The sequence below is a fragment of the Epinephelus lanceolatus genome, chromosome 15, assembly GCF_041903045.1.
Source record: "Epinephelus lanceolatus isolate andai-2023 chromosome 15, ASM4190304v1, whole genome shotgun sequence".
NCBI classification, from domain to species: domain Eukaryota; kingdom Metazoa; phylum Chordata; class Actinopteri; order Perciformes; family Serranidae; genus Epinephelus; species Epinephelus lanceolatus.
This window is the reverse complement of record NC_135748.1, coordinates 37,293,868-37,310,854: the sequence shown is the minus strand read 5'-3', so window position 1 is coordinate 37,310,854 and position 16,987 is coordinate 37,293,868. Positions and strand designations below refer to the sequence as shown.

At 43.5% G+C, this 16,987-nt stretch overlaps 1 protein-coding gene across 1 annotated transcript in view; it reads right to left on the bottom strand.

The window, feature by feature from the left end:
* syne2b (spectrin repeat containing, nuclear envelope 2b) overlaps positions 1-16,987 on the bottom strand; it is a 220,340-nt gene that overhangs the window by 167,290 nt on the left and 36,063 nt on the right. The window contains exons 9-23 of the mRNA XM_078175419.1: positions 16,288-16,388; positions 15,282-15,371; positions 12,877-12,990; positions 12,574-12,711; positions 11,784-11,948; positions 11,294-11,406; positions 9,270-9,438; positions 7,529-7,625; positions 7,222-7,421; positions 6,921-7,085; positions 5,990-6,130; positions 4,978-5,079; positions 4,600-4,785; positions 4,271-4,429; positions 283-4,131 (exon numbers count right to left, since the gene is read on the bottom strand). Of these exons, the coding sequence (XP_078031545.1) occupies positions 283-4,131; positions 4,271-4,429; positions 4,600-4,785; positions 4,978-5,079; positions 5,990-6,130; positions 6,921-7,085; positions 7,222-7,421; positions 7,529-7,625; positions 9,270-9,438; positions 11,294-11,406; positions 11,784-11,948; positions 12,574-12,711; positions 12,877-12,990; positions 15,282-15,371; positions 16,288-16,388 (5,789 nt within the window). The remainder of the gene's footprint in view (positions 1-282; positions 4,132-4,270; positions 4,430-4,599; positions 4,786-4,977; positions 5,080-5,989; positions 6,131-6,920; positions 7,086-7,221; positions 7,422-7,528; positions 7,626-9,269; positions 9,439-11,293; positions 11,407-11,783; positions 11,949-12,573; positions 12,712-12,876; positions 12,991-15,281; positions 15,372-16,287; positions 16,389-16,987) is intronic.

Sequence of the window (16,987 nt, the reverse complement as noted above, 5' to 3'; positions counted from 1 at the left end):
ACTTTAATAGGACAAAAGAGAAGTAGCGTGTTTAATGTGGCATATTTTATCTGAAATATCTTCCCTTTAAGAGTTACTGCAGCACACACTTTTTATCTACATTAATTCTTCAGCCCCTGTGTGTCATAAACCGACGTCGCCACAGAGCGTTTACAATATCAAATGTAGTTTTCATGAACTGGGTGAACTGTTTTAAATGCATGAACATTTTGCAAATTAAAGCTTACTGATTGAGGGTACTCATTGATTATGATATTACAACACAGAAGTGGTTAAAATTACCTCTTTCACTGATGCTGGCTCAGACGATAAAGATTTGTCTTTAAACACATTAATGCATTCCATGATATGCTCCTGCAGACAGTGCTTGGCCTCCTCAAAGCCATTTCTGGCCAAAGCCTGGGCCTTGGCATAAGCCTCTGTGTAGGCCTGGGGAGGCGCCTGGGCCAGGGCCAGAGGTTTCATGCATAGTTCTGGTGACTCTGACAGGGACTGAGGCAGCACATTGACCTGGGGGAGGAGAACAGTTTGGGGCTGTTGAGGTTTGGGTTGCGGAGGAGACTGAGTTTGAGGTTTTGACTGTGGAGGTGGTTGGGTCTGAGGTCTGGCCTGTGGGGGTGACTGAGCCTTAGACTGTGGTCCAGTTTGGGCCTTGGGTAGTGGTGGTGACTGAGCCTGAAGTTGGGGCTGTGGCAGTGTTTGGGCTTTGGGTTGGGTTGGCGACTGAACCTTGGGTTGAGCTGGTAATTGAGCTTCAGGTAGTGGCGCTGTTTGGGACTGTGGTTTGGGTTGTGGCGGTGATTGAGCCTTGGGTTGAGTTGGTGGCTGAGCTTCAGGTAGTGGTACTGCTTGGGCCTGTGATTTGGGTTGTGGTGGTGATTGGGTCTTAGGTTGGGTTGATGACTGAACCTTCGGTTGGGTCTGTGATTGAGCTTCAGGTAGTGGTGCTGTTTGGGCCTGTGGTTTGGGTTGTGGTGGTGATTCAGCCTTGACTGTTGACTGAGCCATGAGCTGAGGGAGTAACTGGGGCTCAGGTAAAGTCTGTGCCACTGATTCAGCCTTGGGTTGTGTTGGTGACTGCACCTTAGTTTGGGTCTGTGGCTGACCCTTAGGTTGAGTTTTTGATTGGACCTTAAGTTGGGTCTGTGATTGAACCTTGGGTTGAGTCGGTGATTGAACCTCTGATTGAAGTAGTGATTGGGCCAGACGTTTGGGTTGTGGAGGGGATTCACCTTTTGGTTGAGTTGGTGATTGAATCTTCGGTTGTTGTTGGAGCTGGACCTGATGTTTGGGTTGTGGAGGCTGCTGCTGGAACTGAAGACTGGGCTGAGGCTGCTGAGTCTGGGCCTGGGGTTTTACTTGTACCAGTGGCAGCGTCTGGATGTGTGTTTGGGACTGGACCTGCTGCTGGGGTTGGATCTGAGGCTGAGAAGGAAGCTGAGGATGGGCTGGGTGTGGTGGTTGCGATTGGGGAGGTGTTTGAGCTTGCATCTGAGGCTGAGGGTGACGCTGAGGTTGATGCTGAACTTGTGAATATTTCTGAGATTGAGGCTGGGGATAAGGCTGGGGATACGGCTGTGGCTGACATTGGGGCGGTGCCTGAACCCAAGTCTGTTGCTGAACTTGGCCTTGTTGCCCCTGCATATGAAACATATTATAAGCTCCCATTTGAGGTTGATGTTGCATGGAACTCTGGGGTCTCATTTGGGGTTGTGTTTGAGCCCAGGGTTGGGTTTGTGTTTGCATCTGAGGCTGAGCGTATGATGGCCCCATGTGAGAATACCCAACCTGAGGTCCTTGTTGGGGCCCAACTTGGGGCCACTGTTGTTGAGCCTGAACTGCTGGGTAAGCCTGAGACTGTGGAGCTTGACCTCTTTGCTGAGGGTATGACTGGGGAACTGGATGCCTCTGCTGGGCAGCAGGCTGTGTTTGAGGCTCTTGTTTGGGTGGCCACTGGTGGGTTGGAGACTGTCCCTGGGAGTAACCTTGGGGGTAAAGAGGATGTTGTGCTGGAGCTTGTGGATACTGGACAGACATTGGGGATGAGCCTCTAACTTGAGTCCAAGCATGGATTTGGCCCTGGGAAATATGGCCTGGGTGCTGGACCTCGGGCTGAGCATGTGCGGGATACTGAGTCATCGGCTGAATAGGACCCTGAGGCCGGACTACATGAGGAGCTTGGGTCTGTTGAGCTGAAGGTTGGGTATGACTTGGCTGGGCCGTTGGCTGAGCATGGGTTTGAACCTGGGCCATGGACTTAGGATGGATTTGAGACTGGGTCATGGACTGAGGATGGGTTTGAGGCTGGATCATGGACTGAGGATGGGTTTGAGGCTGGGTCATGTACTGAGGACAGGTTTGAACCTGCGTCGTGGACTGAGTATGGGTTTGAGGCTGAGACATTGACTGAGGATGAGTTTGAGGTTGAGGCACTGACTGAGCATGGGTTTGAGGTTGGGTCATCTGAGCTTGTGTTGGTGGCTTAGGGGATGGCGGCCTGACAGGAGACCAGGACTGTGGATGACTTCGAAGCTGAATGTGGGATGGCACAGGAGGCGGTATTTGACCCTGAAATGAAGCTTGCATAGGGGAAGAAGGTTTGACTTGAGAAAATGTCTGCACTTGAACTACAGGTGGGCCAAGAAGTAGACCCTGCGGCTGCACAGATGGTTGAGGTCCACCTGAGGCACATGTTTGGGATTGAGTCTGAACCTGAGGCTGGAGCTGTTGTTGTGTCTGCTGCTGGGTCACTGACTGTGTCTTCACGGGGCCATAGGGCTGTGGAAGAACTTGTGTTTGCGGCTGACCTTGGCTCACTGTGGTCTGGGGCGTGGTCTTCAGTGGTTGCTGACTGTCTGTGGAAGTGAGGGACATACTTGCGGACTGCACTGGCACGTGGGCCGCTGCCTGAGTTTTAGCCTGAGCAGTAGTTTGGGGCTGTGACTGACTTGGGGCCTTTGTTTGTGGGTGAGGCTGAGCCATAGTAGCAGTCTGGGATTTAGCCTTGGTGTCTGAATCTGGTTGAGCCTGTCTTACAATAGGCGGTGGTTGTTTTTCTTGTTGTTGTTGCAGCAGCAATTGTTCCTGTTGCCTTTGTTGTTTTTCCAGTTGATGTGGCTTTTGTTGCTGATGCTTCTCTTTTTGTTGTTTTTGTTGATGTTGCAGTTGTTGTTGCTGCTCTAGATTTTGAGGTTGCTGTGCTTGTTTTTGTTGCTCTTTTTGCTGTTCTTCTGGCTGCTTAGTAACCTTTGCCTGTGCCTCAGGTTGTGGTCTAGTAGATGCTGTATGCTGTGTAACAACCTGAACTGATGCCACTGTTTCTCTGGTTGACTGCAGCTGAATCTCCTGAGTGGAATCCTGTTCTGGTTCTGGAGTGGGAGTTTTATGCTCTCCTGAGCCTGGCTTCTGAAGCCAGGGCCGGTTCTTCATGGCCTGAGTCCTTCTGCTCTGAAGCTCCTGGGAGCTCAGATGTGGTTTCTTTACTGGTGGTTGTTGAAGGGAAGTCTGCTCATGGGGCTCTGGTGTTGGCCTCTCTGTTACCACTTGCTTAACTTGGAATTGATGCATTTCTACCTGCTGCTGCTGCTGTTCCACCTGTTGCCATTCCTGCTTCTGCTGCAGTTGTTGAGGCTGTGTTTGCATTGGCCCCTGCTGTTGCACTTCTTGTGGCTGCTGTTGCTTGAGTTCTTGCTGTTGTAGCTCTTTTTCTGTCTGTCTGTCAAGTTGTCCTTGCTGCGGTGGCTGTTGCTGCTGTATCAATCCTTGCTCCTGAGTCTGCTGTGGCTTTTGCACGGCAGCCTCTGGCCAGGCCTGAGCATAGCCTTCTGGTGGCGACTTTGTCCTGGTCTGCATGACAGCTTGTGCATAGGTATATGGCATTGTAGGAGAAGTCACCTTTTCTTGTCTGTATTCCTGCAGCACTATCTTTGGTACAAAGGTTTGACGCTGATGAGAAACTAACGTTGTCTCAGGCTGCTTAGTTGGCCATCTGTCTCTGTCTGACTGTGTCAGATATTGAGAACTCTCTTTAGCCTGTTTAAAGACTTTGGATGGAGGAGACACTTCTGGAGGGCTTCTGCTTCTGCTTCTGTCTCTTCTGGCTCCCAGGCTGCTCAGCATACCTACAACTTCCTGGAATTGAAATCACACATATTAGAATAAGTGACACATTAATATTCTCTGCTATGTCCTTCCTGTTTACCGTTGTATCAAGAACAGATCATGCAAAACTCAATGGCTTGCTCAGGCTATGTACAAAAAGAAAACTAACCTGTGACTGTGCAACAGCAGCTCGCACTCGGTCCTGCATGGCGGTGGCATGGAGGTACTGGATGGGTGAGTTTTTCTGACCTGTCATCACCATCACCTGCAGGTCCTGCTCTTCTGTAACCACCTGGCCCTCCAGCTGTAGACCACGGGAAATCAGGGCCTAAGGGAACAAATGGTGTTGAACAACCATTAGTGTTTCCTCAATGCCGCGTAAGGATTTCTTAATGAAAAAACAATAAGCTTGTCATTGGAGAGTCCACTATTTCAGAGTAACACATTTGCATAAACCATCACAGCAGGACAACCTTTTTATTCTGTGGACCATCTTACCCTGGCTCGTGGGTCCTGGCCCCGCTGTTGTTGTTGTTGTTGTCTGTCTTGGGCCCTCAGCAGCTGGTAGAGCTCACTGGCCTCAGTCTCCCAGTGCAGGAGTTCAGCCATACGACTGTCCAGACCTGACACACTGTGCTGTAGCTCTGTACACACCTGTTCTGCCTCCATCAAGGTCTGCATCACCTGGTGACATTAAGGGAAAGGATGGTAATGAATGGATAAACTAACAGTACATACTGTACATTCACGAAACGTATCTGCAGGTGGCTATTTAGTGACAAAATGTGATAAGCGCAGTAGCAAAACACAAAGACTTGGATGCTTTTGAACACAACTGCATCAAAGAAGTAATAAAAGGAAAGCAATCATTCGTACTTCAGGTACAGCAAGCTTCAGTTTCTGTAACTGATCTGCTGGGCATTCTGGGGAGGAAGCCAGACCCTCAAGATCCAATTCTTTTATTTTCCTCATTATGAACTGAAAGAGAAAGCAAACAGTGAACTCTACAGAGATGTATCTGGTCATGAAAAGTAAAATTCTCAAGAACTCTTTGATTTGACAGGCAAATGACTGCATGTGAGATCTGTTATTTCTAATTAGCTCTGTAAGTCCTAGGCCCTTGTTGCTCTTTGCCCCAATAACAGGTGAACTTGGAAGACGGCAAACAACAGTTGACTTTCCCCCTTTCCTATTGTATTAGATATGCTATATGCTAAGCTAAACCTTTGGTGTTTATTTGGATATACACAACATCTAACATCTATCATTCCATCGTGAATTTATCTTTCCATCGCATACTGTAGTCCTCACTGTCGACTTCTTGAAGCTTTGTTGCCTGATGCCCAGATCTAACCTAGTCTAATACACACTGTGGGACCAGGCTAAACTAAACTGATGTCGCCATGTCTCTTTTTGTCAAGCTTGTTTGACCAAGCGACAGTAACTACAGTGGATGGGACTTGGGTTGTGTCAATTCTGACCAGACTGCTGTTTTACATGTAATCATTACACTGTGTTATCAAAAGGTTTAAGTGATTTTGCTGATTTCTAAGATCTTACTTCGATCTTAGGCCAAAATGTGTAACTTTCTGATTGTTGAAAACAGTTCTGCTGGACTAGCTGTTTGGCAGGAAGTTGTTACTGATTTGATCATGATTTTAAATCAATTTAATATATATATATATATATATATATATATATATATTTTTTTTTTTTAGAGGTACAAACCTATGCGGTAAACAAGACACCAGATTTTTTCCAAATGTTGTGAAATTAACCATGTGAGATTTACCTGCTCAGAGCTGAGTTACATTCAGACGTTAAGACAGTTAACATATGACTCTACACCATTCTGCCAAGGTGTAGTTCATTCATCAATTAGTCCTACCTGTATTCTTTTTCTGTAGGTGCGTAAGGGACCTCCCATGGCCTCCAGAGGCTCTCTGAGAATCAGAGTGGCTTCTCTGATCAGAGCTTGGATGTCTTGGGGTCTGGCCTGGACGTCAGCGCTGGGCTCAGCCGTGTTGTCCTGGAAAAAGCACAAGTTACACTGTTAAATATCAGGTAGACTGAAAAGCAAATTCAATACTCGCAAAGACAAAAGAAGCTTGTGTAAAACTGATTACTTGCTTTTAGCCTATAAGTCAATCAGTAAAGTGTTTGGACAGTTAAGTTTGAACTATAGTGCACTTGTTTATGCAGTACAGCAATTTACACCAGCATTTTCATGGACACTTGCTTCCTGTACTTTAATATCACAGTGGATATGATACAAGAGTCTGATGGAATCACTTCACAGATATTTTACTGAGGTGTCTCCAACACCTGTCCAATATGCAACCAGAGAAATGAAAGAAGCCACATAATGATACGCTATAATCACAGACTATAAAAGCTTTGCATTTATAATTGCCTCCAGACAAAAAGCAAAGGTGGAGTACAACTTCCAAACTCGAAGCCGCTCCTTCAAATCATAGCATGGGAATAATTAGAACAATGGGACAATCGGAGCTTCAATTCCAAAGGTATGAGCCATGAACCTACCAAAATTCCTGCTGTCATTCAACAGAAAATAAACAGAGAAGAAACTAAGCCATCATGTAACAACAAAGCCAGTCACCCTGAAAAAACAAAAAAAGCCTCGCATATAGTTACATATACTGAGTGCAATATGGTACATGCTCTATCAAAAATATCATCTACAGTACTTTCACGCTGGCTAAATACACTGATTAATCCACTGGCAAGAAATGAATTGACAATAAAGCATCAGACTGACTGTTTCTAACCAGCCAGGTTTTCCTTGTTCTGTAACTTACAAACGTGTTTTTCTTGACAAATTCGGCCCAGTGCATGTTGAGTCTGCGCAGCTCCTCTGCCAGGCCCCTGCTGGTCTGGGGGTCTGTTGACTCGATCAGGAAGTTACCCACCTCGTTCAGGTGGGCCTGTCGGGATCCCCACTCCGCCATCATCTCTGACGTCATCTTAACAAAAACATGATCAAAGCAATCATAATCAAGAGAGAGGAGGAAGATTGAAGTGTGTAAAAAGACGTGTCTGTAACAGTCGGCTATTCTATTATTTGTTTGTGACATATTTTAGTTGATGTGGCAGTAATACCTCTGGTCTTTGGCCATGGCTGTGTGCTGCAGAGCCTTGCTCCAGCCAAGCCTGCAGGGAGCTGAAGCAGTCACTGTAGGAGTCCCAAGCAGACAGGACCCGTCCCATGGTGCTCTTGGTTTTGGTCACCTCTTCCAAAACCGCAGTGGTGTCCCCTTCCAGCTGCTTCACCTGCTGACTGACCTGGTGGTAATCTGCAGCTGAGGAGCAAACAGAAATAGTTGTTAATGTCATGCCAAAAATAAGTTAATTAACTGGCCCATGACCAGGGAAGGTTTCAAACAACAAACAGTCATAGAACACTTACCGAGGGCAGATTTGCTTGAATATTTCTCAGAAACCTGCTTCAGCTTGTGAAGAGCTGATTCTAACAAAGAGGGTAGCTCCTGTGTGTTCACCAGGTCCTGTGGAAAAAAGAAAACGAAAGAAAGAAAAGTTAACCAAAAAAAAAAAAAAAAGTCCATACGATAACAAACCGTAATAACATAGCGTAGCGTAACATAACAACGTTCATTTTTGAGTAGAATCAACATTTCTAAATGGCGAGGTGAAACAATCAGAGATGAATTCTGTTATTCTTCAACTATTATCAATAGAGGGGCAAAAATGTTGGTTGAAAGTCTTTCTAGAGAGTGGCACCAGAGGAAAGGCCATGCTGTTACTAACATCAAAAGAGGTTTTCCTCTTTACAGTGGCTGGTTTCTAACATCTCTGTCTCAGCTGTATATTGTCAGATGTTAAGCATGCTAATTGCATCATTTACTGATGGTAACATTAGCTGTATTGTGTTTAGTATTACCTTAGCTTTAGGAAAACAATCATCAAAAATAAAAGGCCCAGTCCACATATGCACAGGAATATTTATAATGTAGTCTTTTCTGTGCGTTTTTTGCCTTTTGTCAATGCACAAACTGCTTTTTACATCACCTAAAACAGGCCTTTTGTAAAACTCCATCCAGGGTGAAGTTTTTCAGAAACGCCGTTTGCAGTGGTGATGTGTAGTCAGGGAAAACTGAGTTTTTGGCTTGAGACTTCAGACTTCAGAGTGTGCGCCATTATCTCCTTTGTGAAACATCACAAATGAGGCAACAATTTGTGCAACATGACCAAAATAATGCTTTGCCGACAGGACTTTTTATATATTTCCACATAAACTTAGTTACTCTTGCAATATATTGAGGTACAGAGGCGTCCAAATCAAGCAGCTGAAAAATGAAGCCAGCATGGAGTGCCAAAACCTGCAGTTCCTCAAATGGCCACTTGAGGTTGGCTCCAGAAGAAAGTCAATCTCCACATACCGCCAAGTGTCAATATGTCCACTTTTACAGCAGGAATTAACATGTTTACAAACTGGTGCAAAAAATGGTTTTGCTCTCTATGGCTAATATCCCCGTTCATAACAACTGTGCAGGAGCTAATTTTTATATAACTAACCTGTTTACATTTTGTTAAGGCTTAAAGTTACTTTGAGTGATAGGCTGTCTGCCGATAGTGTCCTCCACAGCGCCACCCTCCCGCCCAAATATGGTCACTTCTGGCTCCAAAAAAACCCAACATGACCATGGTCAAAACGTAAAACTCAAAGCTTCAGAGCAGGAGTACACAAACTAATGGATGACGTCACAGTAGCTACCTCCATTATTTTAACAGTCTATGTTCCCAATGCAGTACGGAGGTCACTGCTCCAGGTAGCCTTCTGGTAACCCTTTTTTTTTTCAGGCTTCTGATTGGGCAACATCTTCTGTCCTGCGTGGCTTTAGGTCTAAGGTTATATTGCAGCCTGTTGCTGTGGCATGCTCTTGAAAGCACTTCAGTTTTATTCAGGTTTTCATTTGGTGCTGAAATTTTTTTAATAATGCATGTGTGGATTTTATTTTATTTTTTTGAGAATGATAGAGGGAAACACCCTGTTTTCAAAAATACCCATGTATGCATGGACGAGGCCTGATACGTATGCATAAAGCAACCTTGTTCCACTTCCTTCAAACCACTCGCAATGAATGAAATAAGTCTGCAAAGATAATGAATCTGACCTAAAAACTACTCACATGCCATTCTTGCAGCAACACCCTGACAGCCTCTGGGGAGATGTAAGGTCTCTTCCAAAGCCGCAGCTTGGTCCTGATCTGCCCCAACAGATCTAAAACTGTGTGACGGTGCTCTCTGTAATCCAGCTTGATCCCATGGTATTTGGCAGTCACTCTCACACTGGTGAATCTGGTGAAGACGTCAACAAATAAGGTTTGAACATTATCAAAAAAATAAACAAACGACTTGGACAACCTGAAACCTAATGATATGTATAATGTTTCCATGAAATTTCCATGATATAGAGCCAACATTCCTGAAATACACCAGAAAAATCCACAATCTTTAAGTTCGTTTTGCTTCTCTAGTATCAGAGGTGCCTCGCTAAAGCAACATTTGACACCACACTTTATTATCACATAACAGAATGATACCATTTGTGGTGTGTTGTAACTCTTTCAGGAGATTTTTCCCTGTGCTTAAACATCGGCCTTGATTATATCCAGGTCATGACATTAGATGTACTACTAGGACATTTTACTTATAGAGTAATTTCATTCTTTTCAACCTGGACCCTATTTTCTGTTTTTGTGTCTACGTGACTAAGAGAAACAATCTTTTTGATACTGGTTCAGCAGCTGGGGAGTGGCGCAACAGGCTGCAATGTAAATACTTGGGGCATATTACTGTCAAAAGTGCTTGTTTTTACCACTGTCAGGCTCAGATCATTATTCTAAGTGTCTGGCAATTTATGGAAAAGATCCATGCAGAGATAAAGAGTTGAAGAGTAAGATCCTTTTTGTTTGACCAGAAACAGCCACAAAATTGCGATCACCAAATCCACCAGACTCCATTTAAAGACATCATGGGGTCATGATTGTAATATTGTGGTCTAGTCGAACAGATTTAGGTTCAAAACACACATTATTTTTCTTTTACTACCCATTTCTGCAGCACCCCTGCACTCCTTCTGAAACACACTGTGCAAGCTTATGTTCCGCCTCCTCAGATGCCCAGTCTGCTCTGATTGGTCAGCTTGCTCAGGTTGTTGTTTCGTAATTGGTGCAATACTTGTAAGAGCGTGTAACGGAAATGTCACACTCCTTATCTTAACTGGATTTCACCTCCTGAGGCTGCATGAGCTGCTAAAAACATTGCTGTGACTAAGGTAACAACTGCATCAGGTCTCGTAGGAGTAACCGCTGTGAAAACTGATGCTAGTTCATGAAGCAGGCCTCAGGAAAATGAATGGAACACAATAAAACGTTGTTATATAGTTGAGGAATAGCGTTAAAAATAGTTCCAACCACTTCATCTCTTCTTCCTCTGGCAGTCCAAACAACAGTAATTTGCAGCCACACCAAAAAAAGCAGCATCTCCTCAACATGGACAGTTCAGACTCTCTGCAGCCTCTGCTCCAGCTCCCTCTAAGTAGGTTTGTTCGGGGGCGTGGCCAAGTGGCCTGCAGGTGGGCACTGTGTACATAGATAATGTGTTACATAGTGATGCAACCACGTTACGGAAATACAGGCAGGAATGCAAATGAGGCGCTTCAGGCAGCTGTGGAGCTGTGTCTGTGGGGAGAGAGAGCTCCCTTTAGCCTGGACGTTGGGCTTTTTTACTTAGCAGACCAGACCACTTTGAGGCTGTTTCTGGTTAAACAAAAATGATCTTAGTCTTTAACACAAAGGTCTTTCTCTGCAGGGATCCTTTCCATAATGTTGTCAGACACTTAGAATAATGGTCCGAGCGTGTCAGCGGTAAAAACAACCAGTGTTAGTGGAAGCAAATTGATGGTGCAAACATGTCCCAAGTGGACAGACTACAGCTTATATCATTGCAGCTGGCTCCAGCCCTCCTACTTAATACTGGACAAGTTTTAAAAATCTTGTTCCCATTGGTCACACAGACACAAAAACAAGGGAAAATAGAGTCCAGGTTGAAAAATACCAAACTTAAACAGATCAATCAATTCTAGTACCGTCTGGGCAGTACACATGATTTCATAAATGAGCACACAGACCACCTGGTAAAGTGTTCTCACCTCCTCTTTAGTTCATCCATCTTGTCAGTAGGAACCATCACGTTTCCATACTCGTCCAAGTTTTGGAAGGACTGGAAGGTCTTCACATGCTGCGGCATGTCCTCCAGGCAGACCTACAGCAATACTGACCAGTGAGCACATTCACATGCATATTTCTGTTTAAATATAAAATAGATTCATCATTTCTGCTCGTCAAGGTCCATGTTTTAATGCCTCAGAAAGGAGGTAAGGGTTTCCACATTATCCCAACAAACAAATGTGTTCCAGGAAGTGGCTTATATGCCAGTTTGTTTGATATTTGTATAATATTTTCCTGAACAGTGAACTAACAACTGAACACTCAGAATAAAGGAGCTATTCTGCAGAAGTTATTTATATATTAAATGTGGAAAACCCTGCCTGAGGTACCTGGGCTGACTAAGTCAGCATTGTTGTTTATTTCACTTCCTAAAGTCGTATAGTTGAAGAGTTGGACGCAGTAAATATTTACTTTGAGGAGCTCTTGTTTCTCCCTGGCATCGTCAGCAGCTCGGCCGTGGTCCTGTGGGTCACCCTCCTCCTCGGCCAGGGCGTTCTCCGTTTTCAGCAGCCAGCGAGCCACCGTGTTCAAGGGTGCTGGAAGACTCTTATCTAACTCCACTTTGTATTCACGTAGCTAAATGACAAGACAGAGACAAAGAAGCCCATTTTATGACATGTAAATTCAGTGTCTTTCAAATTAAACTGCACACAGAAACGAGTTCAGTGTGGAAGAAGACTATAGAGTAGAGAGGTACATGTATACTGACGTCTGCGGAGCTGCATACACAGAGAAGTTGCCACAATAAGGATTAAGCTATCAATATTTTTGAGGTTGCTGGTCCATAATATGTTTTTATATTCAAAATTCAAGATTCAAGATGTATACTGTCACTGCAATTATACAAGTACAATCATGTGAAATACTTTTGCTGCATTAAAGAGAAACATTAAAATATCAAGATAAGAACATATCAAATATATATTATATATAATGACTTATACAAAGACAAAATGTGTATATGTATATATTTGTCTTAAATGTATGTATTTTTCAAATATATATTTCACAATAAAAAAATAATGCTTAAAACTGCCAAAACTAACCAAAAAAACACAATAAAAAAGGTTAAAATACACACACACACACACACACACACACACATTTGTCTTGAATGTACTGTACACAAATATGATATCGGATATATTCAGTATAAGGTTTTTAAGGTTTGGACAGGATGACAGATTTGAGTGAAATTGACCTTTTCAGTAAGGTTGTCCCACGCGTCTCTGAGAGCCCGCTGCTCATCGCTCAGTTTCGGGGTCCGTCTCATCGCTGTCAGTAAAGGCATGATGGGACGCCGCTGCTCATTAAAGGACACCAGAAAGGTCTGAATCACCTGAGGGATGAAAAAAATGTAATGTTTAATGCCACTTGGTGATAAACAATAATATTAATGACACAATATGAACGTACTACAGTTAATAAGACAATGATGCATGATACTTTAAAATTCTACAATATTTCCTTAATGTATCTTGATAGGAAGTAGCTGGAAACATACATGGTATCTCTCTGAGTAGCTCTCTCCCTCTGTGGAGTCCCATCCCTCCAGCAGCTCGTCATAGGCCTGAACCAGCCAGCACGTCACTTCCTGTGCCTTCTGAACAGGTGTCGCCTGGCAACATGGAAATAAAACAGTTACTGACTGAGGACAAATGGACAATTACAAGCTAAATTCAGTTGTTCATTTCTTAGCACAATGTCATTCATGGTCAGTGATATTTAGTTTGACATAGATAGCTTAATCTTTGATCTCCACCCTGAGGTCAAAAACCAGAAGAAAAAAAAGATAAACTTTGTCAAACTGAACAGCTCAAAATATCTGTGTGAAGTAACTGCAGTGTTTTGCGTTTTGACCAAACTAAACTAACCTAAACTAAACATCCCATACCAGTGCAAAGAATTGTAACCAGTTGAGGCCAGAGCAGGTTATCACCTGATCTCTACACCCACCAACTGTATCACTGTGACAGCCTAGCCATTAGTGTTCACTGCTCATGCTGTCACCAGCACGAGCATCTCATCCATGAGTAGACGCACACTTCCTTCTGTGCGGTGATACAGTTGACGGGTGTTGTTCAGTAGAAAGAAAATAGTTCCTACATGAAAATGCTCACAACAAGGTCTGTGGATTATCTTGTGTAACCAGGTCATGATTTCTGGAAAGAAACACTGCTGTTACGTTCTTTAAACGTATTTTTTTAGCACTCTGAGCACCACAAGCTGAGTGCCATCTAGTTCCATTATATTAGAGAGAAGCAGACATCTCTATGGCTGATATATCCAACACTCTGCAACTCACAGCAAAACAATCTAGACTGATTAATAGCACCACAGATGAGAGGAAAAATATGCATTATTGATTTTGGGGTGAACTGTCTCTTTAAAAGACATTACTGACTGCAGTTAAAGAGCAGTTCTCGTCTATCTAGTGCTCATATACAACTGTGTTACAATTTTGTAAACAATGTTCTATTTATTAGGCAATAAACCAAACCATGGAATCAAAAAGCTTTCCCACAAGGCACCAGTCATGAGATGCTTTACACAAAACATAATGGCAGCTGGTGTGCCAAAATGTTTTGTGCGTCAAGCAAGCCTGTACAGAGCAAAGTACGAAGCCCATACAGAGGTATGATCTGGCAACACAGTTGGGTCCTTATTTTACTTGTAAGAAAATGGAAAATGGTTGTGTGAGGACATAGTTGGATATAATTTAATGAAACGTATAAAGAATTCAATGTGTAGTAGCATCAAGGTTTATTTGTTACAATTTTGTGCATTATATGCAGAGTAAGAGCTGCTATTTTCAAATGCATTTTCAGCTGTGTTTCAAAAATTTCAACACACTCCTGTTTTTGCAGATTGTTTTCCAGACTCTGTGCCCTCCACCCTAAAATGTATCTTGCACAATCACTGCAGGATTAGTCCTAAATTTGAAAATGAACACCTCTTGGGGGGTAAAGAAACAACTCACAAAGTAGATTAAAATCTCAAATGTCTACAGCAGCCACATCCGAACATGCTGATATCTTGTCAAACACCAGAGCCAACAGGTGTCATGTCCACTGTGACTGATCTGTCATGAGCTCTGCGGCAGGCTTTACCAACAAGAATGTCAGTGGAGTGAAGGAGTAGCTGCACAACACAGTCAACCCATGAGTGTTTTATTCATCTCATGGGAGGCAGAGAAACACACCCTCGCTGTGGTTTTGGATGTGTTCCCAGAGAACAGGGCAAACTAGTTTGATTCTGCATGATCAGTCCTGCTTATAACCAACATATGATTTAAAGGTAATCTTGCCTCTTAGAGACCGACTTTTTCATTTGAGTAGCTGCAGCCCCGTCCCAATAAACAACTTTCCTGGCGTGTCTTTATGAGACATAATCATCAGCAGTGGAATCTAAAGTTATTTGCGGGTGCTGTAAGGGTTTTGTGCGGCTGATTTACACCGTGTGACACAGCAGTAAAGAGGCTGACAATTGCCAAGCAGCAAGCCAGAGGGTTTCCAAACACTTTGCATGAACGGAGAAAAACAGCAGCTCTTTTAAAGGCATAAAACAGTGACAGGGGGGTGTGGCACTGACGCAGATACAGGAGATTCAGGCAGGTTTTTATGCACCACCCTAGGTTTGTTTTTGTTTATTCATCCAGTTATACATTTTCTGACCTATATTTTACGATTAGCCCACAGTTACTTTGTGAAAACTGTATTATCTGAGCACCTAAAAAGGTTGCAGAAAATCCCATCTGAAAAAAAAACCTAGTGATTTCATGGAGAGATTAAGGCATATATTAATTATGATTTAAGGTGTCACTGAATCTTTTGCAAGGTACTGTGATTGGTGAGAGGTGGACAAAAGATGAGAAATGAAACAGAGGTGGATCACGACTGTCGGGTGTACCTGTCGCAGAGGTGAGGCAGAAATAGCAGGAGTGTAGTGAACAGGCAGGTCGACAGGAGAAGGGCTTTTAGGGACTGTCAGGTATTGTGTCTAGGAGGGAAAAGGGAAGGGAGGAAAGAGAGAAGGCAAAAGGAGGAAAGAGTGAACAAAAGGATGCCAAGAAAATAGAAAAAATCCCAAACAAAAACTTAGAGAGGAAAGATACATGAATGCTCATGATAAATTAAATACAACTTGGATACAACATCCAAAAACATTCAAGTCCACACTGATTTATTGGAAGCTGATATAATTTTATCATGTCTTTATCTGTATCTGTATATATTCTGGCCAATAAGCATAGAAGAAATGGCAGAGAAAGTGCACCCGAGGTAACAAGTATGACACTGACTACATTACAAAGCAGACTGCTGTTGTTTACAAACTGTTTGCAGCGCACGAGTTGACAGAAACTGAGCAGAAGGTGGTGTGGAGTGTGTCAACAACAATACATTTATTGTTGTACTGTGAAATACCCTACCTCTGGTTCCTATCTTCAGAACAAGTCTTCAGTGACCAGATCTAAAAATGTGCATGCCTTTGTCCACGCACTGTTTATATCCATGGTTATGCTCAAATATTGATTTTGGCAGCAGCACAAAATCATCAATCAGACTTTGCAAACATGAAGATTGAAGCAGGTTGAAGAAGAGGAACCCACAAAGGTGATCTGGTGAGTTGCAGGTCAGAAAAATCTAAATATCTAGTTTAAATGTGCAAAATCTGGTTGAAATATAAAAGTGTTTTTAGATATCTAGGTTGAATGTTACTGTTGCAGGTCTGGATAAGACAGCTCTCACCTGCACCCTAATTGTTGGCACTGGACTGCTGCAGTTTAACAGCTGAAAACATCCTAAATTCCTACAAGTTACACTCACTTTAAAACTTTTCTGCAAACACTGCTGCAGAGTGAAACAGTGCCCTGTGCTGCTTGATATTTATCAAGAAAACATGCAGTGATACAGACCTGCATTTCTTCCTCTGTCACCGGCAGGTCTTTGGAGTACTGCAGGAACTGAGCCACGTAGGTCATGATGGACTTCTCATCAGGATCCCGGACGTCCACATCTGCATCCACATCACATTCCTCCATGGTCACTCTCACACTATTGTCAGAAGTTTAGACTAACACATGAGCAAGCTCCTGCAGCAGGTGGAGTTTAATGCTGGAACCTGAACAATGAAGGTGTAGCTCCTCTGTTTTTAAATCATCCGTCTGATAAAAGTTCTGCCCATGAACTAACAGGCAGAGAGAAACAACTGAGGGTTTTATACCGGAGTGAAGCAAACACACGGCAGGCAAGTCAGCAGACTGTCAGATCGCCATCCCACTCGCCCTCAGGCTCGCTGGGCATGGCTCCATCGCAGCGCTCAGCTACACTTACATTCACAAAGATTCACATGGCACCACCTCAATTACTGCTACCCAAGTATGTCAGTGACAAATCAGATGAATCACAGTTGGAAAAGAGTGTTTGTTACAGACGCAAAGGCGTGGAGGGAAGAGTTACAGAGTCAACTAAAGACTGAAACAGAGCTTTCCAGCAGAACTTCGTGCAACTATGGCAAAATGATTGTGGGGGACTGACTAGTAACTCATAAATCAATCAAGTGAGACACATGGCCAATCTGTGTCAGTCCGGGTTGTGAAACTCAGAGGGCTGTCA